The sequence below is a fragment of the Suricata suricatta genome, chromosome 5 (assembly GCF_006229205.1).
Source record: "Suricata suricatta isolate VVHF042 chromosome 5, meerkat_22Aug2017_6uvM2_HiC, whole genome shotgun sequence".
Taxonomy (NCBI): Eukaryota; Metazoa; Chordata; class Mammalia; order Carnivora; family Herpestidae; genus Suricata; species Suricata suricatta.
In genome coordinates this window covers 72,198,964-72,225,516 of record NC_043704.1, presented here as the reverse complement: position 1 = coordinate 72,225,516, position 26,553 = coordinate 72,198,964, and the positions used below count along the sequence as shown (strand labels likewise).

Here is a 26,553-nt window from a genome sequence, read left to right as displayed (position 1 = left end):
CCCTACTCATGCTGTCTCTTTCTCAAAAATAAAATATTAAAAAAAGAATTTAGAAAATCTCAAGTTATTAAAAGTGTAATGTATTCCAAATTAAATTAAATGTTTTCATTCTCTACCTGCTAACACCATCTTAAATATTTTTTCTTTATTTTAGGTAGCTAAACTTGATGTAGTCAGATTATGCCTCCTGAGCTTCACTTATTTTATAGGCTCTATTTGAGACCATCTTTTATGATCTGTCCTTTTAAAATGGCTAGGTTTTCTTATCTGGATACTACTTTTGGTTTAAATTCTTGCTTAATCCTCAATGTGAACATTCCTGTTTTTTGTCCAATTTTATGTTATTACCATCATTTCTCTTCAAATATGATTATTCACACATGTTAATTACAAGATACACTTAAAAATATATTACTGTGTTAAGGTAAAATTACAAAGTATTCCACTTGTCTATATTTTTTTATTCTGAACTGAACCTTAAAGTTGAAATCAGCTTTCTGATACAAATGCTAATATCTTAATAGCAACTCTGACCTATAATATTTCACAACTGCCCTAGTTATTCACCTCCATCAAACTGAGTGACTGACTCAATATAATTTTTTTGCTTTCCTTTTTGTGAAAAATTTCATAAGTACTTCCATGCAGAGGGAGTAGCAGGATAGTGAACTCCCATGGATACTTGTCACCAGACCCCAGTAGTCATCAACTCATGTGCACTCATATGATCCATAATCTCTCTCATTTCTAACCTCTCGTCATTATTTTATTTTAAGTATATGTAACATGTTCTATCATTTTGTTTGTATGTATTTCAATATCAGATAGACTTTTTATATGACTAGAATCAAAAGGTAACTTCTATACAATGATGATAACTTTTTTCATTGTGTGTTTGTTAATAGGCAGAGGGAACCAAAAGGCTTAGTTGCCTTAATTTTTAAAGAATAACTTTTTTTTGTGACTTTTTGGGGTACCCCTTTCTTTCTTGCCATCCTTTGTCATTGCCTAAACAAAATGCAGTGAAGTTGTGCCCTTAACCTTTTTAATGAAATGAAATATTATCAATTAGAGAAATCTCAATAGGTCACTGGGAGATGAATAATTTCAGATATTCATAAAATCTCAAATGTCTGCAAGTCGACTAGTTTTACCTAATAATCTTATAAATAGCATTTGTACCTCATAGATTTGGTTTTCACTAAGTCACCTGAAGATAGATTATTACATTCAAAGGTAGAGCTGCATGTAAAGTATATTTTTATGTATATTTTTGTAATATATATTTTTATATATGATAAAATATTTTCTTTTTTTCTAGACCAAATACATATTATATGGCTATTTAACCATGCAACTAGGTTGTCTTTAAGCATTTTATCATGTCATCCAGATCTAGTACTTTGCTGAAAATGGCATAAAACATTTAAACTCTGAATGCTTAACTCTTAGAAATGCCCATATACTTGAAAGAAAATGGTTATTTTGTATATAATGTTTCTTTCATACAGGTTTTATGTATAATTCTTTAGTTAATTGGGATAGCAGAACCATTAATATTTATAAACATATCCTAAAATTTGTTTAAAAGAAGTTGTCTTTTTGATTATATGTAAATGTCATTTGATATGGTACATTTATACTCATGTAGAAGAAAGATAATTTTATGAGGGATCACATAACTTTTTTGCTATGTATATTCAGATATGTTTTTCATTTGGTATTTATTACATTTTATTTTTTAAATTTTATTTCATCTACATAATAATTACTTTCCAACTTACCCAGAAATCAAGCCTTTTTCAATCCATACTTAATTAGACATATTTATTTTACTTGGGGTTTTTTTATTTTGTTTTGATTTGCTTTTGGCTTTTTGACCATTGTTATTCTGTGAGTTGTCTAGAATAACAGGTGGAAATCAATAATTGCAACTGAAAATAGAAATTTCTTTTCTGGATGATAAAAGATTAGAATCTTCTTGGGAATAGAAAAGCTAATGATTTCTGACAACTTGGAAAGAGTTCTTATACAAAGAATATTTGTGGATTTTTCTGAGAAGGCTGGTAAACAGCTTCACAGATTGAGCACTGGGCCACGCAGCTAATTCTGCGTGGTCATCTCCAAAATTATGTCTGTTTTAGCAGATATAATTTATTTTTCAAAAGCAAATCAAATTTAACTGTTTGTACTTAACTCTTTTCATCTGGTGCTGGAAACTAGGCTCATTGATTAACATATGAAGAGCTCATATAAAATTATAATTTAAGAAATAGCGAATCTTTCATATGCTTCTAACATTTATGAACATTAATAATTAATGTATCAATTTTCCTGTTAAGCTAACACATTTGCAATTCTTTCTTTAAGGCAAACCCTCCTCCAGTACTGGTCAACACAGATAGCTTGGAAACATCGAGTTATGTAAGTTCAATTTCCTCCACACATTTAAATAATTCTGCTTTACCTATTCAGTTTTTGAAATATTAACAAAGATAACAGCTTCATTTTCCGTAATGCCTTGTACTTGTGATGTTCTGTCACTGAGCTATAATTGTTAAAGTAAATGAAGTAATTCTGTCCTTTTTTTAGTTGTTTTTTTTCCCATTCTTATGCAAAGCTGAAATGTTGGAATGGAAATTTATTTTTAAATTAAATGATTAATTTTCACTCAAGGCTATCTCTGACTAGTAGTCACTTTAACAGTGCCATATATTCAGAGTCATTTTAGAAATTTAGTTGAGTGACTATATATATGTGTGTATATATATATATATTCACATGTTAAAATAGTTATAACTTCATATTAAACTGATTAGTACTTCTCTATAAACTTATTTTGTTAAAAAGCCCTTAAAGATAAGTAACCAGAACAGCAGAATCTAATCTAACATTTTTTATTCCAAAGGAAAATGTCTTCAGAAATGTTTAAGTAGAAGTAGTTTCCATGCTTTTTTTTTTAATCAAATGGGACATAATTTTATAGACCATAGAAGTCCAAAACATTTTTCAACTATAGTTGATTGCAGTCCATATTTTAAAACATTGCCTAATCCAAGATCATGAGGACCTTTAGCTCTTCCTCTAAGAGTTTTATGGTTTTAGCCCTTAACATTTAGATCTTTGATCCATTTTGAAATAACTTGATATGTTGTGGAGGTAAGAGTACAACTTCATCCTTTTGCATGTGGGTGTCCAGTTGTCCCATAATCATTTGTTGAAAAGCCTGTTCTTTCAACATTGAATGGTCTTGATATCCTTGTAGGAAATCAGTTTTTAACATATGGGTTTATTCTGGATTCTTAATTCTCTACTTTTGATCTTTACGTGTATCCTTAGGCCAGTACCACACAGTCCTGATTACTGTAGCTTTTTAATGAGACTTGAAATCAGAAAGTATAAGTCCTTCAACTTTTTAAGTTTGTTTTGGCTATTCTAGGTTCTTTCTATTTCTATATGAATTTTTAGGACCAGCTTGTCAATTTCTGCACACAGCAAAAGGGCAACGAGGATTTTGGATTGATTTGACTCTGTAGGTGAATGTAGGCAGTATTGCCATCTTGTCAATATTATGTCTTCTAATCTATGAACACAGGATGGCTTTCCATTCATTTACAACTTTAATTATTATTGATAATGTTTTAATTTTCAGTGTATATGTCCTACACTTCTTATGCTTAGTATTTATTCCTGGATATTTTTCTCATTTAATGATATTGTAAGTGGAATTGTTTTTCTTAACTTAGGGATTTTCATTGCTAGTGTATTAGAATATAATAGAATTTTAGGACTTCATTTAGAAATAGAATAGATTTTGATCTTATATCCTGCAACCTTACTGAATTCATTTATTGTTTTTTTTGTGTGTATAGATTCATTTAGGTTTTTTATATAAGATCATGCCATCTGCAAATTGAGTTAGTTTTACTTCTTCCCTTACAATCAGAATGTATTTACTTATTATTTATTTAGCCTAATAACCCTGGTTAGAACCTTCGTTATTTCAGTGTTTAATAGAAGGGGCAAGAGCAAATATCCTTGTCTTGTTTCTGATCCTTGAGAGAAAGCTTTCAGTCTTTTACCATTAAGTATGATGTATTATACTTGATTTTTAGTATTAATTGATATAATTTTATTGGCATTGGGGTTGATTCTGTCTCTGCATTCCTGTTCTTTTTTAACTAGTAAAACATGTTAGGGGAAGGCAAAGTTAAAGACAAAAATTCTTAGTTCTTACTGATTTCAGTAATAAAATGGAAATGAAGTAATTTGTTGAAATAATTCCATCTGTTTGTCTTTTTTTTGTTGTTAAGACATACCACAAATATCAAGCTTACGAAAATTTATTCAATTTGACTTTGGTAGTTTTCTTACATACTTAAAGCTTCACTTTTTCCATATATAATGTAATTGATAACACTAATATTTTTAAATCAACCTATATGCTGCTCTTCATTATTTAGTGAAATCTTAATGCAAATTCTTTTGGGGTTAATACTTTGTATTTAGTTCTATTAATTCTTCATTAGGAAGAAATTTTCGTCTTCCCAATATATTTTTATTTTTAGATTCTTCCCTTGTAATGGTTTAGACTTTGAAGTTTTTAATTGCCTGAGATTATATATTAATAGGGACTATGAGTCACATGAATGTTGATAGATAAAATCTTGACTTTGAGTATCTTATAGTTAGAAAGGAATTACTGAGTTGAACCTAAACAACAAGGAATTAGAAAAATAAGCCTCTTTTTAAGTCTTCCTTTGGAGAAATCTTGTACTGACTATGTAACAGGATTTGTCTGTCCTATTTGGATATATCAGTGTAGGGTGTGAGAAAATTAAAATCTTTGGGCCTGTAAGGAATTGAGGATATCTGTGTTACAAATTTTCCTCTGCCTCTTTATGGCATATGTGTACCCATAATTAAAGCAAATTGTATTAAAAAGAAAAAAATTATACAACTTAATAATTAAATAATAAATGCTATTCCAGTATATTAGCAGCAACTGTTTGGAAATGAGTTCATTAACTCGATAAACAAAAATATGAAATACCTAACAATCAGCTTAACAGGAAATTATAGAGCTTATAATAAGAAAACTATATAACGTTGCTGATGACATAAAAGAATACCTAAGTAAACAGAGAACAGCTCTTATTGCTGAACAGGAAGATAATGTAGAGATCATCATTTTCCCCAGATGAATCTGTAAATTTGGTATAGTACCAGTAATAGCCTCCAAAAAGAGAGTGTGTTTGGGTGTGGGGAAGGAGGTAGGAAAGAGAGGGAGAAGGGATGAGAAAAAAGGAAAAGGAAGAACTTTAAAATTTAGTTTCTCTGTTGCACTAACCACATTTCAAGTGCTCAGTAACCATATGTGGGTAGTAATTCCTATATTGGGCAAGGCAGATTATAGAATATTTTATCATCACAAAAACTGCTGTGGACAGTGCTGATGTATAGAAAAGTAAAAACTCAAGAATAGCCAAGTAAAATTTAAAACAAAAGTAATCATGAGAGATTTTCCTACCAAATTATAGAACATCATTAATTGAAGCAACATAGTTCTGGTCCAAAACCAGATAGATCAGTGGAATACAATTTACTTTTGATATATGTTGTATAATCTGGTTTTGTTTTTCTTTTGTGGCCAGGGTTGGTTTTTTTGGTTTTTTGGTTTGTTTGTTTTTTTTTTTTTTTTTGGTTTTTTTGTTTTAGATTAGTTGCTCTTGATTACAGTTCTGTGGGGCTTTTTTCCCCACACATATGTTAGGATTCTTTTTTTAATATTTAAGAATTTACCACCAGGGCGCCTGGGTGGCTCAGTCGGTTGAGCGCCCAACTTTGGTTCAGGTCATGATCTCACGGTTCGTGGGTTCGAGCCCTGCGTCGGGCTCTGACAGCTAGCTCAGAGCCTGGAGCCTCTCTTCAGATTCTGTGTCTCCCTCTCTCTCTCTGCCCCTCCCCTGTTCATGCTGCCTCTGTCTCTCTCAAAAATAAATAAAACATTAAAAAAAGAAAACTTAAAAAAAAAAAAAAGAATTTACCACCTATTCTTAAATGTCTTTGTAATTTGTGCCTTCTATCCAGACTGCTGCCATACCAGTTTACTTTTCTTCGGTTGCTCTCCATTTTTGTATTATACTATCATATTTCCTTTTCTGGAAAGCTGTTAAACCTACTTATTGCTCAGAAACTTTCAAGAATAGTGCTCATTTTAGTACAGCATTCAAGACCTTTCACAGTCAAACCACAGTCGACTTGTAGTTCCTGCTCCTGCTTTTACCACCTATAGAAGCCTAAATTGTCAAAATGTAGAAATATTAGCAATGACAGTTCTCAGGAAGTATTTAAAATCTACTCTCATATTTTTAAGAAGAAGAAAACTTTTGTTAATAATATATTCACTTTGCCTGAACATTGATCTCTCTCTCTAATTTTGTTCCCATGTTACCTCTCACCCTATCCTGTTAAGAATAATAAACCTTATTATATAAGATTATAAATATTAGGCAAGCATTTCTTTCCTGTTGGAAAGAAGAAACTTTACCTTTTGTAAAATTATAAAAAGAAGACTAAGAAAACCAACCATTTTGTAGTTTTGCTGGAAAACATACTGCTATTGAAAATATTAGACCACCATTGCTTTTTTCACTTTTATTATCAATGAAGTGATACTTATAAAGTAATCTTTGGCTTGGGTAATGTACTTGGTATTTTGAAGCCCAGTTTGAATACATGTAATCTTGTTATCAAATTGTCTCTATACATGAAATTAGCAGACAGTTTTAAGTTGTTGAGGATTTAGAATTAAAGTCATTTGGAGTCCATATGGTCTAATCACTTTTCACCTTTTTATGATCATTCTAGCTAGCAAAAATCCTCACCAGATATCAATGACTTAGCATTAAATTAAGCATTAAGTACATTTACCATATATTTACCTTTGAGAAGGCTTAATGGTGAAAATCTCCAACATATTAAAGCAGAAATCATAAGGTCACAATATAGAAATTTTACTTTTTAACATCAAAAGGGCCATGTAAGCACACTTACGTTGAAATGTTTTCAAGAATAAAATTTCAGGGGTGCCTGGATGGCTCAGTTGGTTAAGTGTCTAACTTCAGCTCAGGTCATGATCTTGCAGTCTGTGAGTTTGAGCCCCATGTCAGACTCTGTGCTGACAGCTCAGAGCCTGGAGCCTGTTTCAGATTCTGTGTCTCCCTGTCTCTCTCTCTCTCTCTGCCCCTCTCCCTCCCTTCCTCTCTCTCTCTCTCTTAAAAAAAAAGATAAACATTAAAAAAATTTTTTTTAAAAGAGTAAAATTGCAGAGTATTTAGACATAATCAAATGAACAAAAACAGAGCTCAATGTAGCAATGTTGGGCTCAATGTAGCAATGTTGGGATTTGGCCAAAGCCATATGCTGATGAAAATGTATTAATTTTAATGGATGTTTTTAAAAATAGAAGAGTAATCAGCTTAAGTGAATTGGGAGTTGAGCTCAAGAAGCTTTAAAGAAAATCTAAACAAAGAATAAAGAATTAATTTTTAAAAAAGAAAGTAATAGCATAGAATGTGATAGATTAATCAGTAATATTAAAGTATCTTCTTTGATAAAGACTGAGACTTTTAGCAAGAAAATAAAGACAATACAGGTAACCTTTAGAATAAGAAAAATGGTATAGCTGCAGATACGAGTTTTGTTTTTGCTTATAAAAAAGGTCTTCTGGAGTGCCTGGGTGGCTCAGTTGGTTGAGCCTCAGGCTCCGCACTGAGCATGGAACCTGCTTAATTCTCCCACTCCCGCTCTGTCCTCCTCTCCCCTACCCCCCCTCCATGCTTTCTCTATATGGGTGGGTGGGTGGGTAGGTAGGCAGATAGATAGATAGATAGATAGATAGATAGATAGATAGATAGATATGTAGGACTTCCAGTCAAGTTGGTGGGATATGTATATCTATAAACCTCTTGCATTCTAGATGCCTAGAAATCTGTTAGGAGGTGGGGGTGAGGGGACCAATAAACCATCCCCTAAACTGAGAAGGCACTTTGAGAGCAGAAAATGAAGCAGATCACTCCATAGACTTTACACAGTTTTATTCACAGTAACTTACTGACCAGGGGAGAGGGGGCGATCAGGTGGTCAACAGACTATGGCATCTGCATGGTTATTTTCTGCAAAGTCTGGACCTTAGTTCACAGATTTTATAGAGCAGTGGAACTTGCAGAAGGGCATTATAGTGGTGCACCTGGTTGGCTCAGTTGGAAGAGCACGCAACTCTTGATCTCAGGATTGTGAGTTCGAGCGTCATATTGGGTGTAGAGACTACTTAAGTCAATAAACTTTTTTAAAAAATGACTTAAAGAAAGAAGGGCATTGTAGTGAGATCAAAGGAGGGATCACATGCACCTAATTGACTACTAACTTTTAATTAGGTCTTTTGCCATTTGTGCATCAGGGAGGGAAAGACTATATTATATCAGCAGATTCATGGGAAGCCAAAGCAACCCTCCCCAAATCCAGGCCTTGGCAGGCATTCCTGAGGTATGTATATTAATCTCCAAGGGGTTCAGAACTCATGGCACTGAGAGGTCATCAGGTGAACATGAACAAGATGGAGGGTTAAGATGGAGGCAGTATTGTCAGCACTGCAACAAAATCTCATATTTAAAAAAATTATGTGTAACAAATAATCTCATAAACATAATCTCAAAAACGAGAAGAAAAGCTCTTTAGGTAAGAAAAAGAGGAAACAGTAGCAACTGGGCTTGAATCCATTATACCCATGAGAACCCAAAAAGGTAGAAGAAAGGAGTTTTATAAACCCTCAAGGAAAAAACTAGGCCCTAAACTGGGCCGGAATTAAGTGTTGCTTTGTTATACTAAAGTGAAGAAAACAAAGTAGTTTACATAGATTTCATATTCTGTTGTTTCATTATTCTATTGCTGTATAACTCACCGCCTTGAAACTTAGTGGCTTAAAAATAATTCATTATTTCTTATGATTTTCTGGGTTAACTGGGAGGTTCTTCCACTTTATATTGGTTGGGGCACTAGAAAAGGCTGGAAGATCCAAAATAGTCTCATTCACATGACTGGCAGTTGATGCTTGTTGCTAGTTAGGAGTGCAGCTGGGGCTCTTGGCCAAGGACCTTAATTCTCCTTCATTTGAATCTTCTCATGTACTGTTTGAGTGTCCTCACATAATACCTTCTGAGTTCTAAGAAAGTATATTCTAAGACAAAGGCAAATATTACAAGGCATCATTTGTGCCATATTCTTTTTAACAAAGCCCATCTAGGACCCGCCTAGATTGAATGGAAGGAGAAATAGATGACATCTCTTGATGGTAGGATGGTTTAGTCATGTTGCGAAAGAGCATGGAGGCATCTAGAGAAATGCAGTTTATCATTTGATTTGTTCGGGTATTTTGCACAGCTTCATATCATCAGAAATATTAAAGCAAGGTTTGAACCCAAATTAATCTGATTACAAGGACTATTCATCCTTCACTAGTGACCCTCTCCCTGTGTGGAAATTACTTCTTCCGGAAGGGAGTGGGAATAAATTGGAAAGAATAAGATAAAGTGCTTGGTCTATAAAATGTAAGCAAGAACTTAAGGGGGTGGCTGGGTGGCTCAGTCAGTTGAGCATCTGACTTCGGCTCAGGTCATGATCCCACCATTCATGGGTTTGAGCCCTGTGTCAGGTTCTGCGCTGACAGCTCAGCCTGGAGCCTGCTTCAGATTCTGTCTACCTCCCTCTGTCTCTGCCCCTCCCTCCCTTATATTCTTTCCCTCCTCCCCCTCTCAAAAATAAATAAATAAACATTTAAAAAAGGTGTAAACAAGAACTTGAATGGGGCATCAAATTTGGACTTAAATATATAAATGAAATTTGTGACAACACTAAAGTAACAGATGCAGAGGTGGGACCTTGCAAGATATAAAAAGGAAAGATCAAGTCATTCAAATTTGATGGTATGTAATGCTCATGAAGAGATGAGTTATGTATATTAAGAATGAAGCTAAATGATAGATTGAGGTCAGTTCATACAGAGCCTTGTATTTGAGTTTCTGAAAGTTTTGGAGTGAGTACGTTATTAGACATGGGCTCCAAAAAGATCCATCTGTATAAAACACATTTGAATGATTTGGGGAGTGGAGAATACTAATCCAAGAGATTGGGTAGATTATACTGGCAGTAATCCAGAAGAGATTAACTAAGATTTGTACCAAGGTAATAGAAATGGGAATGAAGAGGTGATAGTTTTCAGAAAAATTGAAGTGAATGAGTAAGAATTGGCAGCCGATTAGATGTGTGGATCAAGGCAGTGAAGAGTTGGAGGTCTGTAATATAAAAAGCTGTATATACCCTTTCAGTATTTGAAGTCATAGCGTCATAAATTTCAGTTCATTAATCACATTTGTACTCTACCAGTCTTTGAAATTTTTACCTAAAATTATTAAAGCCAAATTTGATTACTGTCATATTTAACAGGTTTACATTAATAAATCATACAAATATTATGTCTGACATTTCCAATTTTATACTCTAAATTTCTATGCTACTTCTTTTTCCCCATCAGGTTAATGGCACTGATGCAGATTATGAATATGAAGAAATCACACTTGAAAGGGTAAAAATTTAATTATCTTAAGTTTCTTATGCATAAATCTGTTGCTTTGAAGAATTCTTTAAATATACTGCTCTTTCATATAGAATTAAAAGGATCTTTTAAAAACAGAACCATGTAATATTAGTTCCTTTTATAAAATCACTATTATAAATTTAGCCATGGGACTTTAAGTACATGTTGCTTTTCTTTAATAACCTTTTTTTTTAAAAAAATAAACTTTATTTAAAATAGTTTTAGACTTACAGAAAAGTTATACCAAGAGTTTCTATTTATCCAGGCCTCAGTTTTGCCTAATGTTAATATTTTACATTACTAAAATACATTTGTTTCAACTAATGAACCATATTGATACATTATTATTAACTAACATTTATATTTGGATTTCCTTAGTTTTTATGTTGTTCTTTCAGAATCCCTTCCAAAATACTACATTCCATTTACAGTTATCATGTCTCCTCAAGCTCCTCTAGTCTAAGTTTCTCAGATGTTTCTATTTCTAAATTTTACTTTTATTTACTTTTCATATAAAACATTATTGATTTTTTAAGTATTTAGTATCCTAGTAATGTGGTTATTGTTAACAGTTTTCTTTTTAATGGACAAGATCCTATTGAAAGTTTATGCATTCCCCCAATCAGAAAATAACTTAAGGGTATGATTTAGATGTGTAAATTTTCTTGAAGTATTTACCCCTTAACAGTAATGTGGTCAAGGGGTGCCTGGGTGGCTCAGTCAGTTAAGTATCCAGCTTCGTGGATGAGAAGTGATCTTGCAGTTTGTGAGTTTAAGCCCAGCGGCGGGCTCTGTGCTGACAGCTTGGAGCTTGGGGCCTGCTTTGGATCTGTGTCTCCTTCTCTCTGGGCTCCTTCCCTGTTTCCCACTGCCTCTCTCTCAAAAATAAATAAACATTAAAAAAAAGAAGAAGAATATCTTCATTCAATTTATGGTATATTTTAGTAATACCACCCTGTCTGACCAGCATTTTGGGGAAATAAAGTGTTTTACATAAGTCAATTTCCTATAGCTGAGTGTCTATATAAACTAAAATCCTATATAATTAGATTTTTTTTGTTTCAAGCCAGAGTGAACTCTGAGTGAAAATAGACCTAAAAGGGTCTTTTACATGTATACTAGATCTTTGTTGCCCACTACCTGAATTTGAATTACCTGCTCATGTAAGATGGATGAGTAACTCTCAAGGAAGCACAGTACTAATGTATTATACATATTTTAATATGGTATTTCTTTATTTGGGGTTTTTCTACCTTTTTTGAGATATAATTAACATAATTTTAACTTTTTTATCTTATTCATATTCCATCCTTTCCCAGTGCCTTTTAAATTTAGTTAGGATTGTACATTTACATTGTTTTTTCATTCAGTGAAACACTTCTTGAGTACCAGGAATTGGAGAGATGTTGTTAAAAGATACAAACTTGTAACTAGAAGATGAGTTAAGTTCTGGAGATCTAATGCACAGCATAGTGATTATAGTCAGTAAGACTGTATTGTATGCTTAAAAATTGCTAAGAGACTAGATAAATGTTCTTATCACAGAAATAAATGACAGTTACGTGACATGATAGAGATGTTAGCTAAAGCAATGGTTGTAATCATATTGCAGTATTTAAATATGTCACATCAACACATTGTGTATCTTAAATTTATACAATGTTATATGTAAGTTGTATCTGTTTTTTAAAAAGTAAATTAAAAAATGAACTTGATTACCTGGGTGACTTGGTAACCTCCACAACCTATTGATACTACTATTGATATACTGGTAACTCTTAAAGAGTTTAGACTGAAAAAGTTATTAAGATAGAATTGTAGGACACATAATAAAGGGAATGTTTAAGTTACTCAATATTAATAGTTAAGTAATCAGTTCAGATATATCTGCTTATTCGAATTGCCTGAAAGCCAGAGTTAGAACATTTTTGAAAACAAACATTTTTTAAATACCACTGCTTAGAACAATCATTTTTAAAGACTTTTTGGTAGCAGTAGAAACTGTTCTTCAAAGAAAATGTTCAAAACTATAGTATGTAAAACAAGTAAAAAGCACTGCTTTGGCAAAATTGACTTTGTTATCAAGAAAGCTCACTTAGTTGAGTTCTCAGGTTGGGCTTTCAGCAGTAAAAAAATGCCTCTTGCTTATTCATGTGTCTTGGTTAAACATCTTAGGGATGGAGGTGTGGGAGACATCAAGGATGATGACTTAACAGATAAAATTTGGTTATTTTAAAATAAGCTGGTGGCAAGGTTAGCAGAAGAAAAGCACCATTTCCTACCCTGTTTTTTTAAAGCTGAAATATTTCTTTTACCTATCCAGAAATAATTGTAACAGGAAGATCACTTCAGTTTTTTTCTCTTAGGAGAAATTTGCCTTACCAAACATGAGTGGGTACATTCTAAAAGAAAGAGACCTAATAGTAATACCTCAGCAGAGGGGTGACAGATCCGAGTATAAAAGCACACACTTTTAAAGAAAGAACCATAGACTAGACTACAAAAGTACTCAGTACCTACTTAGAAATAACACCTTTGAATTCTTTCAGGTTTTTTTTCAATGTTTATTTTTTGAGAGACATAACACAAACAGGGAAGGGGCAGAGAGAGGGACAGACAGAATCCAAAGTAGGCTCCAGGCACTGAGATGTCAGCACAGAGCCCGACGCAGGGCTCAAACGCACAGACTGTGAGATCATGACCTGAGCTAAAGTCGGATGCATAACCGACTGAGCCACACAGGTGCCCTTACCTTTGAATTCTTCATAGAGTAAAAGGAGCTTTCCTTATATTTCTTAATTTAGAATCTTCATATTTCCTACTTTTATGTGTGTGCCTTGTGTCAGTACAGTTTCTAAGTCCTATAATGACAGGAACCTACCAAGAAAAGTAATTCTTATTCAGGCTCAATTTTTTTTTCCTTTATCCCCAGGGAAATTCAGGGCTTGGTTTCAGCATTGCAGGAGGTACAGACAACCCACACATTGGAGATGACTCAAGTATTTTCATTACCAAAATTATTGCAGGGGGAGCAGCTGCCCAAGATGGAAGATTACGGTAGGTTTTGCATTTTGTGTTGTGATTCTGAATGTACTTTGTATATTTTTCTTTAGGCAAATTGAACAAGGCATCAATACGAATAAACACTATCATAATAACCAGTATGAGGTAGATGCCCAAGTAACAAATGAATAAGATAATTGTGCTCTATTTCTCTTTTCATTAAGGAATTTCATTTTATCTCAGATACTATAACATTTTGAATAATAAATTTGATGGTTTTAAATGTGAACAGATTCATAGAAATCATAGAATTCCCTTTGAATTTTTATTTATTTATTTATTAATGTTTATGTATTTTTGAGAGGGAGAGAGACAGAACTTGAGCAGGAATGGGGCAGAGAAAGAGGGAGACACAGAATCTGAAGCAGGCTCCAGGCTCTGAGCTGTCAGCACAGAGCCCAACGTGGGGCTCAAACCCACGAACTGTGAGATCATGACTAAGCTGAAGTCAGGCATTTAACCAACTGAGCCACCTAAGTGCCCCATTCCCTTTGTATTTTTAAATACATTCACAAACTGTTTCTATTATTTTATGGTGGGAAACATGTATATAAACTTAGGATACAAGAAATGATCTATATCTGAATTTGTATCCCATACCACAAAAAAGGAAATTTTATGCAAATTTAAAATAATTTAATATATTTTCTTGAATGAATGGAAGTAATATTGGTCTCTTGCTTAAATTTAGTGTTCTATTGTACAAGATATTTTTAGCATACTTTGTTATTTCCTTAGGCCATGGATTATGGCACTTTTCATATGCCCTTGTTTATTGGTTTTTATTTATATAGTGATAGTCTGAAGTTTCAGGCTAAGAATTTTATGTGATATGTTAAAAACCTCATGTTTTTGGAGTGATTGAGTGGCTTAGTTGGTGGAGTGTCTGACTTCTGATTTAGGCCCAAGTGATGGTCTCAGGGTTGTGAGATTGAGCCCCGGGCTCCATGCATGGAACTTGTTAAAATTCTATCCTATGTGTGTGCACGCACACGCATGCTCGCTTGCCCTCACTCTTGCTCGCTCTTTCTCTCAAAAAAAAAGACAAACAAAACAAAAAACTATTTAAGGCTGTTGATACCTTATGCAGCTCTTGTTTCTTAACTTCTCACTGGATACAGCAGGTGATATATTAATGAAATTAGATATAAAATTAATAATTTGAGCATTCATGTAAATGTAAACATTTACTTCACAATTTCATTACTGGCCTTTTATTTGTGCTTTTGTGAAAATTAATATGTCCCATTTGTTTCACTAAGGAACATTCCTTTTATATTAACTCTAACCTGTCGCTGTCTTCACATACAAAATTTCTTTACTCTGAACAAAGCTAATTACATAGAAGCTTATCAGGATCAATTTTAATATTTTAATTGTGCTTTGTTCTCCTTCTCTGCCCAATTTTAGATGGCTTTTCACCCCCTAATGGAATGCTGTGCAATTGAAACTGAGATCAGAGCTGGGGGGAAAGTGAGAATTAGAAACAAATCAAACGTTAAAGAAATATATTACTGAGTCAAGTTAAAATAAATTATATGAGAAACCTTTTAACTAAATGATGCAATCTTTAGCTTCATGCAAATTTCAAGAAATAACTTTATTTTTTTTAATTTATCTAGTTTGAGAAGGCAGTATATTTTATTTTTAATATCTTGGGTTTTTTCTCAGGGTCAATGACTGTATATTACGAGTAAATGAAGTAGATGTTCGTGATGTGACACATAGCAAAGCAGTTGAAGCATTGAAAGAAGCGGGGTCTATTGTACGGTTGTATGTAAAAAGACGGAAACCAGTATCAGAAAAAATAATGGAAATAAAGCTCATTAAAGGCCCTAAAGGTAGGAAATAATCAAACGTAGATTATTTAGTAAGAAATTTCTGAGATAAATGTAACTATCAAGTTTTCTGTGACACATATTCTAAGATTAACAGTACTGGTAATCTACAGAATGTATGTGAATTTTTAGAATTTCTCTATTCTGTTCATTTTTGGAAGTCATGTATAGTGTTGATATTAACTTATAATCTTCAATCTACAAAGTATATTAAATACAGATACACAGGCTAAGTTTAAAGAAGAAACTATGAATGTGTCATTAGCAGTTATATCTTCCATGAGGATGGTTAATATGTGATTTATGAATTTTGAAGACATTGATGGGATTGAGGATAAATGAAATATGGATTCTAATTTATAGCTTCATGGAAGAAGTAGTATTCTAAAAAATGAAAAAAAGGAATAGAAATCTACAGATTTGTCTGGTATTAAAGCTATAGATGGCATTTATGAATTATAGAAATTCATTATTTAAAATTAATTCATAGAATGTTGGAAAAAGAACAGAATTATCCACATTTTTGAAGCCTATTAGTTCTTCCCACCACAAAAAATTTTATTATTTTTCTCAATTGTTTTAATCTTGTGAAGGTATTAAAAATGTTAGAAGCACAGTCATGGTGGGAACAAAAGTGAAATAATTTTATAATGCCTCTTTGAACTAACAAATGCATTTACAAAAAGATTTTAAGAAGTAACAGGAGGGGATAGAATAAAGGAACTTATTTGTAACTATAGAACACCTATATATGTAATTGTCCCTTGACTACAACGCAAATACGTAGGATTTTAAAAGTATACAAATAGATTCTTTTGTGTTTTTAAAACAAAAAAATTCGTGTGATGAGATTATCATCATCTAGTTTTCAGCCATTTCTTTCTGGACTTAAATTCACAATAAATGATGAAATTACAAAACTAGTATTTTCCAAACAGGTCTTGGGTTCAGCATTGCTGGAGGTGTTGGAAATCAACATATTCCTGGGGATAATAGCATCTATGTAACCAAAATAATTGAAGGAGGTGCAGCACATAAAGATGGTAAACTTCAGATTGGAGATAAACTTTTAGCAGTGAGTATAAGAAATCTGCTATTTAAAAAATAATTTTGATGTCAATAAGATAAAAACAGAGAGGGAGACATCTGTAAGAGACTTAAATACAAAGAACAAACTGGGGATTGCTGGTCGGGGATTCAGTGGGGGGATGGGCTAAATGGGTGATGGGCATTAATTAAGGAAGACATTTGTTGAGATGAGCGCTGGTATCATATGTTAAGTGATGAGTCATTGAACTCTATTCCTGAAATCATTATTACACTATATGTTAACTAAAATAATAATAAATCATTTTGATGTCATTTTTTGGGTGGGAGTGGGGGCAGATCAGAATTTCTACTTGCCAAAAATGTTTAAACAGTATTTATTTATTTATTTAAATACAGTTTATTGTCAAGTTGGTTTCCATATGACACCCAGTGCTCATCCTAACAAGTGCCCTCCTCCATGCCCATCACCAGTTTTCCCTTCTCCCCCACCCCCCATCAATCCTCAGTTTGTTCTCAGTTTTTAAGAGTCTCTTGTGGTTTGCTTCCCTCCCTCTCCTCAACTATTTTTTCTCCTTCCCCTCCCCTATGGTCTTCTGTTAAGTTTTTCCTGTTCCACATATGATGTTTAAAAATATTTAAATGAGTGAATACTAATCGTGCTTTGATCAAAACCTGAAAAATGATTCTTGATATTATCTTTGTTTGCCATTTTTTTTTCTCTACCAGCTTCCTTCTCTTTTTCTCTTATATTTTTCTTCCCTTTCCTTCTCTATTTTTGTTAAAGGGTTAGGGACTTGAATGCACAGAATTATTTAAACACAGTGACATCCCTCATATGTGACTTTCCTTTTTCCCTTTTATTTTAACTTAAATTATTTTTATTTATAGTATATTGAAAACCACCAAAGTCATTACCCTGCCCAAAACTAGAATACCAACAATTTGTGTTTCTCATTCCTTTGCTTTTTAAAAATTGTTTAATCGTATACATATGCCTAAATATTTTGTTTAATACTAATTTCTGAAAAAAATTTTAAAGGCTCTTGTGCTGTATGTAGTCTTTTAGTACTTCTTTATTCAATATTGGTTTACTGAGACTAATCCATATTGTTGCCTGGAGCTAAAATTTGTTCATTTCACCTCTACATAATACTCTTTTCTAGGACTATACTGCAGTTTATTTATCTAATCTTCTTCAATACATGTTCCATGTTCCCTAGAAAAACAAAACTTGAAGAAAAGCTACATGCTTGAGTTTTGGTGGGAAGCATAATCTCAGAAGCTAAAGTAAATGAAAATGAAAGGTGAAGGAGGGAACGAGGGAAAGTCAATACAAGATATTATGTTTCTAAGCTGTCCATAATATTATAAGAAAATATATTTAATTTCTTATCATGTAGGACAGTCTTCCAGCAGGTGATGTGGGACTATTGAACCTTAGATCCAGCCATCCAGGGAAAAGAAAGGACTTATCTCCTGTCTCTTGTTAGACAGAGTCTACTCCCATGGGTGGTTACTGTCCCAAATTTCTGGACTGTTAACTCACCTCCTCTGGGCAAGTGCTTGGGAAGCCGGCTCCCATACTCCATAGCATAGTACTTCCTCTGAAACCCAAAGTGGTGGAAAAAAGCAGAGCCTCAGTGATCTAGACAGATCAGACATAGGCTTTTGACATATTATAGCTCTCTGTGGAACACATCAGCCATGCCCATACAAGTCCAAGTGCAGCTTTTACTCTAGAAGAGATTGAAAGAGCTGGTAAAGGAAGGAGACAAGGTGAGAGTAGCAGTAACCAGGACTCTCCAGTAAGCACATGGCCAAGGCCTAGTGGGCAGGAAGGCTTAAGCGAATCTGAAAAAGGCAGATCTGGCATAGTGGTAAGTTAGGGTATTTCCTTTTTTTGTTGTTATTATGAATAATTCTGCTAAAGAAAGCTGCTGTGTGTTCTTGTGAACATGTATATATAAGAGTTTCATCTAACTCTTTACCTAACCTTGGAACTTATTGGTCATAGGATACCCTCTTAGTAACAGTATAGCAAAAACATACTGTTTTCCAAAGTGGTTATAAAAATGCACACTCTTGGGGCACCTAGCTTGCTTAGTTGGTAGAGTATGCAACTCTTGATCTTGGGATTGTGAGTTTAAGCCCCATGTTGGGTATAGAGATTACTTAAGTAAATAAATAAATAAGTCTTTTTGGAAAAATTTACATGCCTAAGCAGTATATAAATGATTCCTTTATTGTACATGGTGTCCTGTACTGCTTATTGCTGCAGCAAGGAGATTGGTTGATTGTGTTCAAGTTTATAATAAGGAAGAGGAATGAGCTCACTTTGACTGCTTTTCTGCGCGTGCGCTCGCACGCGCGCGCGCACACACACACACACACACACACACACACACACACCAGTTCGAAACAGCCTGCTTTCTCCACTGAGTTTCTCATTTGTACTTTTAAATTTCTTAAATACCATGTTTTCCTTTTAGTGATTGAGAAGGCAGCAATTTATGCTGAATTACCATTCAGTCAGGTTTGTGTTGTCATAATGCCACTGAAATTACCAAATTCTTAGTTCTCATTTTAATTGACATTTGACACACCTTCCTCCTTCTTCAGACACTTTTTTCCATTGTGCTTAACAGTTACCCTCTTTCTTACTCCTCTTACATCACTGATCACTCCTTCTTGTTCTGCTTTTGGTACATCTTCTCCCTAATCTCTAAACATTGAAGTGAGAGAGTACTTGGTCCTTGTACATTTTTTCTTCCTTTTGATAGACGGTCAAATAACTTACAGAATCTCATTGCACATTGATAAAGATAAGTATTGTTTCCTGAAATTCAGTTTTCTTTTTACACACTTGTACATAAATGCTGTGCTTGGCTGAAACATAAAAATTTTTAGCAGTGGTTCTTGGCTAAACAGTTGAAAAGCCCTAAGAGATTTCATCTAGTCTCTTTTTGTATGTCTCAAGAGTCATCTCAAATTTAATATATCTAAGAATAAACTTCTGAGTTTCATCTTATACCCCACCCTCCACCCCCAAATCCTGTTCTTGCACAATCTTCACATCTCATGAAATGGGAGCTTTATACTTCTGTTTGCCCAGGTCTAAAATTTAAGGATTATTCTCCTTTCATACTCCATATTGAATCCCTTAGCAAATCTTGTTAGCTCTTTTATCAATTATCTAATGCTGCTTAAGAAAACACAAAAATTAATGGCTAAAATAACAAAGTAATTATTTATTTGCTTATACTTCCATCAGTTGAATAGGGTTCAGCCTGGACAGTCTGTCTCTGTTCCACATAATGTCCCCTGGAAGCTCAACTAGGGCCAGGAATGCACTTCCAAGTTCACTTATATATGGCAGACAAGTTGGTATTGGCTGTCACCTGGGAGCTCAACTGGGACTGTTAGCCAGTGGCCTCTCCACATGGCTAAATTGAGCTTCTCACAGGATAGTGACCAGGTTCCAAGAGGGATGTACCAAAAAGACAAATTCCAGTGTATGGCATTTACCAATCTTCTCTTGGCATCTCAACTATAAATATCTCTCATTGGCTAAAGCTAGTTACATGGCCAAGCAAGGGTCACTGTAGGAAAGGATTTTACAAAGGTGCGAATACCAAGGACTATGGCTCATTGCAGCCCACCAAAAGAAAATTATACCATAGCTGTGTATTTCAAAATGCAGGCAATCCTTCTTCACTATATACCTGGGTAGTGTGGGACTATAAACATGACCATGTGGTCGAAACCCTGCAAAACCCATATTAATAATCTATGGCAAAAGTTAATGATTGTTTTATGACCCTTTATAAATTTTTGTTAAGACGTTAAAAACTGTTCCATCAATTATAGAGGTACAAATTAGGGAAATGAAAAATATACTAAAATGGGTATTTGTTTACTACATTGTAATTTTAAAACATTGCAAACACAGTGTTTTATTTCTTTGCAAAAAAAAAAAAAATTACCAAAAAGAAGAGCAGTCTAAATCTAAAGCTAGCAGAAGGAAGGGAGTAATAAAGATTAGAGCAGAAGTTAATGAAATAGGGAAAAGGAAAACCAGAGAGAAGATAAACAAAACTAAAACTCAGTTCTTTGGAAAGGTGAACAAAAACAAATCTTAAACTGATAAGAAAAAAAAGAAGACTCAAATTTCCAAAAGTAGAAATAAAGGAGGAGACTTAAGGAAATAGTGTTATTTATAAACAATTATATGCCAACATATTAGATGACTTAGATGAAATGGACAAATGTATAGAAAGACACAACTACCCCTTTAGTAGGACTATACTGAAGAGTCTAGCCAGGGAAATAAAAGAAAAACATTTAAATTGGGAAGAAAAAAAAGAAAACTATATTTGTAGATTACATATACAAAGAATCTTGGGGCACCTTGGTGGCTCAGTCAGTGAAGGGTCCGACTTAGGCTCGGGTCATGATCTCATGGTTTGTGAGTTCGAGCCTTACACTGGGCTCTCTGCTTTCAGCGCAGAGCCCACTTCGAGTCCTCTGCATCCCTCTCTCTTTGCCCCACCCCCATTGCTCACGCATAGTCTCTCTCTCTCAAAAATAAATAAACATTAAAAAATGAATTGTAAGGAACCTACTGATAGAACTAAGTTCAGCAAGGTTGCAAGATATACCTCACTACTTAAAAAGCAATTCTGTTTCCTAAAAATCAGTTGTTTGGGGGCACCTAGGTGGCTCAGTTGGTTAAATGTCCAACTTTGGCTCATGTTATGAACTCATAGTTTGTGGGTTTGAGCCCCCTGTGAGGTTCTCTGGACCCTGCCTTAGATTCTGTGTATGTGTGTGTCTCTCTCTGCCCTTCTTCCACATACATTCTGTCTCTCTCTCAAAAACAAATAAACATTTAAAAAATTTTTAAATCAGTTCTGTTTCTAGAACAGAAGACAAATGAATGACTAATAAACTGAAAAAATTTCCTTGACTATTAAACAGTGGAAGAGAAAATTTAAATAATGATGCACAAATCGATGTTTTTATTTATTTTTGAGAGAGAGAGAGACAGAGGGTAAGGGGGAGGAGGGTCAGAGAGAGGAGGAGACAGAATCCGAAGCAGGCTCCAGGCTCTAAGCTGTCAGCACAGAGCCTGATGTGGGGCTCAGATTCACAGACTGTGAGATCATGACCTGAACTGAAGTTGAACAGTCAACTAGCTGAGCCACTGAAGTACCCCAAAGCATGCTTTTTTATAAATTGATACTGTTTGGTGTTGGCAGCGTTTTGAGCAAATGGGCATGACACTCTCATATTTTGTGGTAGTGAGTATAAATTTACTAAAGCCATTTATTTAGAACAGTTTAAATTAATTAATTAATACTGAAATAGCTTAATAAATTATGATACAACCGCACAATAGGATAATGTGCAGCAGTTTTTTAAAATGAGGTAATTCTGTATGTCCCAACATGGAAAGATTTCTAATATACCTTATATTAAATATCCAGTTGCAGAATAAAAACTTTAATATAGTCTCATTTTCTTTGAAAAAAAATCTAAAATATACCCACATATATTCATAAATACCTAATAGTAAAAAGTGGATTAGGCTTGGGGATTGGGAGGAATAGGGGCTAGAATTAAGATTGGCTATTTCATTAACATACATAAACAGTTTCCTGATATGATAGACAAAAATTATGGGTATTTTCTTTCCACCCACCTTTATATTCCTTAATAACCACCGTTACTTTATATTTTGGTATAATTGTTTATAACCAAACAAAAGAAAGCAAGTGAAAATGTCCTAAAACAAATGTCTTCTGGGATTTTCTTTTAGGTGAATAGTGTGTGTTTAGAAGAAGTTACTCATGAAGAAGCAGTAACTGCCTTAAAGAACACATCTGATTTTGTTTACTTGAAAGTGGCAAAACCCACAAGTATGTATATGAATGATGGCTATGCACCACCTGATATCACCAATTGTAAGTCTTTTTGCTTAAGTCTATCATATTTCCCTATTTTTAGGTATTTTCAATGAACTATACTAAGCATTTTAACCTAATAGTCTTTAAAAATCAATTTTAGGGGTACCCAGGTGGCTTAGTCGCGTAAGCATCTGGCTCTTGATTTAAGCTCAGTTTGTTGTTATCTCATGGTTCCTGAGATTGAGCCTGCTGTTGGGCTCTGCATTCTGAGCATAGAACCCTCTTGAGATTCATTCTTTCCCTCTCTCCCTCTGCCCCTCCCTCACTCATGCGTGCATTCTCTCTCTCTCAAAATAAATAAAAATAAACATTTTAAAAAATTATTTTTAAATCAGAATCTTGATAGTAAGAAGGGAGGCAGCCTTTTTCGAAGTTATGTGTAAATAATAGTTGCCAAAGGTATTGGCAGATGGTGCACATTTTTTTTCTAATAGTCGTGGGATATATAGCACAGAAACATACTTTAACAAGCAGTTCTTTTAACAACCAGAGTAATTCTGATGCTTCTGGTGGACTAACTCATGGACTACACTTTGAGAAATAATTATTTTAAATATTTCTAAACTTGGGCTGTTCAGGGCATCTGGGTGGCTCAGTCAGTTAAGTGTCTGACTCTTGATTTTGGCTCAGGTCATGATCTCACGGTTTATGAGATCAAGCCCTGTGACAGGCTCTGTACTGACAGGGAGGAAAGTGCTCAGGATTCTCTCTCCTCCTCTCTCTTTGCCCCTCCCTGCTGTGCTCTCTCTCTCTCCCGCTCATAAATTTTGAAACTTGGGCTTTTCTATACTCTCAATTATATAAGCACAGATACTCTTTTTTACAAGTTCCTAGTATATTAGCTAACTACATTTGTATACAGTACAATTGTGTTGCCTAGAAATGAATTGTTTTGATAGTACTAATGTAATTTTAAGTTTAATATAAATTATACTTTGAAATGAATATACTGTCTTCCAATAATACATTATCTGCCCATTGATTTGTTAATTACTCAAGTATAACTGAACTTAAAAAAATTTTGTTCAATGTTTGTTTATTTTTGAGAGGTAGAAAGAGGGAGACACAGAATCCAAAGCAGGCTCCAGGCTCTGAGCTGTCAACACAGAGCCTGACATGGGGCTAGAACTCAGAAACCATGAGATCATGACCTGAGCCAAAGTCTGACACTTAACCTACTGAGCCACCAGGCTCCTCAAGTATAACTGAACTTTTAAAAATTGTATTCAGTCTCTTTAATGGACATGGATGATGTCTTTTTTTTTTTTAATACTTCATGTCAGAACAGAACTTTGTTACTTATTAAAAATTCTTACAGTTGGTATCACACACAAACTTTATATAAGGACTTTATGTATTTTTATTTTTAATTAGAGATGCAAATTCACCAATAAGGTATTTTGTGCACCAATGTAAGTACCAGTCTTATTCATTTAGTAAGCTGCCTTATCTGTTCAAGACAGCAATGCAAATTTTTAACAGTTGCTCTACAAACTGAGAATTGGCCAAATACATGAATAGCCAGGGTGCTTCCTACAAATACGTTACAAATACGTTACACTGGGGGGAAAATGTTATTTTTAATTGAATTATCCCTTTTTTTGTATGCTATTATGACAAAAAAAATGAAAAGCTAGTCCTAAAGATTAACAAATAATGATTGGTTGGTTTTACTGTAGATATAGGTAGAATCTATTTTTTGCATCTATTGAACTGATAGAACATGGTGAAAATGCTGAAGTTTACCCTTTGTCATTCAGCTCTTTCCTAAGATTCTATTTCCATTCCCCTCATTCATTAGGTGGCTGCAATTATGAATTTTATTATATCCTTCAGCCTGTGTTCTTACTACAGTTCATTAATAATAGCTTTTAAATGACCATTCCTGGATTTCACTGTGAAAATCAGTTAATGTAAAACTCCTTTTTAGTTCTGTTTTCTCAAGAAAAACCAGATGGAATAAGTTTGCTTTTAAACTAGTTTTTATCTGGAAATTTCAGCTTATCTAATTTTTTACCTGATAAATCAGTCTTTTCTACCAACTTACATAAATAAGTGAATATAAATTACTTATTAACTAACCTTGAAATTGATAATTCACACAGATCAGTACTGAATGGCTTGTTTCACTTAAAGTGTCTTTTACTGTCTGTTTTGAAGCTTCTTCTCAACCTGTTGATAACCATGTTAGTCCATCTTCCTACTTGAGCCATACACCAGCATCACCAGCCAGATACTCACCTGTTTCAAAAGCAGTGCTTGGAGATGATGAAATTACAAGGTAAGGAAGTGAACATTCATCTTAAATAAAGCTGACTGTTAGATGGAATTATAATCAACCAAGTAAGACAGCCACAGTTTTCAGGACTAAAAAATTTTATCAATAGATAATGACCTTAAACCTTAACTTTTTTCATTGGCGAGTTCATAAAGAGGCTGAAATAGAAAAATATTTTAGATTCTAAACAAGTTACTGCCCTTTTAAAAAACATACCACTTCTTTTTCAGGAATGGCAAATTGTGCTTAGAAATAGGCATAGGTAAAACTAAGTTATGACTGTGTTTATGTATATTTAAAACTACCTTTTCATATATTCCTATCTATCATAAAACTTATTATGGCAGTTACATGATTCATGTTTACAATTCAACAAGTGATATTTTCTTTGCTTTTAGTATCCTTGATATCCTCACTCTAAAAATTTACTTTGATCTAACTTTAACTTAACTGCTTTTTATTCCCAAAAAACTCTTAACTATAGGTGAGAAAAAAATATGTGAAAAGTATTTTAGATTTTTTATATTGTTCAATATAGTAATATGACATGTTTATACATATTGCTTTATAATTTGCACCAGTATTTCATTTAACATAATATCTGCCAATTAGTATCTATGTTTTTATTAATTGCATTATTGTTGGCATTAGTATTGTTGAGCTTTCATTCTTACAACTATTCTGTCAGACTCCTGGCTCCAGGCGGTGGTCTCTTTAAGGTCCCATAGGAAGGAATTTTCATCTGTGCCCTCTTTTTCAGTAGTTAGCAATATTGAAATTTTAATTTATAATAGGTGCACAGTAAGTGTTTGGAATGAAAATTAGCAGAACAGTGTTTGTGGTTATTTCTTTGTTTTTTGTCTTTTGATTGTTTTTAAATTATTTTTTTAATGGTGGTTTATTTTTGAGAAGAGACAGAGCTTGAGAGGGGGAGAAACAGAGAGAGAGAGGGAGACACAGAATCCAAAGCAGGCTCCAGGCTGGGGCTTGAACTCAAGAATCGCGTGATCATGACCTGAGCTGAAGTCTGCAGGTTAACCAGCTGAGTCACCCAGGCACCCCTGTGGTTTTTTTCTTTGTGATATGAATTTTAAGGCTCTTTGCTTTATTTTTTTTTCATTTGCTTAAGATCATAAAATTCTTTTTTTTTTTAATAGTTTATTGTCAAATTGGTTTCCATACAACACCCAGTGCTCTTCCCCACAAATGCCCTCCTCCATCACCACCATCTCTTTTTCCCCCTCCCCCTTCCCTTCAACCCTGTTTGTTTTCAGTATTTAGTAGTCTCTCAAGTTTTGCATCCCTCTCTCTCCCCAACTCTCTTTCCCTCTTCCCCTCCCCCTGGTCCTCCATTAGGTTTCTCCTGTTTTCCTGTTAGACCTATGAGTGCAAACCTATGGTTTCTGTCCTTCTCTGCCTGGCTTATTTCACTCAGCATGACACCCTCAAGGTCCATCCACTTTCCTACAAATGGCCATATGTCATTCCCTCTCATTGCCATGTAGTACTCCATCGTGTATATATACCACATCTTCTTGATCCACTCATCAGGTGATGGACATTTAGGCTCTTTCTATGTTTTGGCTATTGTTGACATTGCTGCTATGAACATTGGGGTACATGTGCCCTTATGCATCAGCACTTCTGTATCCCTTGGGTAAATCCCTAGCAGGGCTATTGCTGGGTCATAAGGGAGTTCTATGG

The 26,553-nt window shown here is 34.0% G+C and overlaps 1 protein-coding gene across 13 annotated transcripts in view; it reads left to right on the top strand.

Moving 5' to 3' along the window:
* Window positions 1-26,553, top strand: part of DLG1 (discs large MAGUK scaffold protein 1) — a 255,930-nt gene that overhangs the window by 144,235 nt on the left and 85,142 nt on the right. For all 13 annotated transcript variants that reach the window (XM_029939594.1, XM_029939593.1, XM_029939592.1 and 10 more), the window contains 7 exons: window positions 2,371-2,424; window positions 10,592-10,642; window positions 13,587-13,711; window positions 15,389-15,558; window positions 16,494-16,630; window positions 22,424-22,568; window positions 24,732-24,852. In XM_029939594.1, the coding sequence (XP_029795454.1) occupies window positions 2,371-2,424; window positions 10,592-10,642; window positions 13,587-13,711; window positions 15,389-15,558; window positions 16,494-16,630; window positions 22,424-22,568; window positions 24,732-24,852 (803 nt within the window). The remainder of the gene's footprint in view (window positions 1-2,370; window positions 2,425-10,591; window positions 10,643-13,586; window positions 13,712-15,388; window positions 15,559-16,493; window positions 16,631-22,423; window positions 22,569-24,731; window positions 24,853-26,553) is intronic.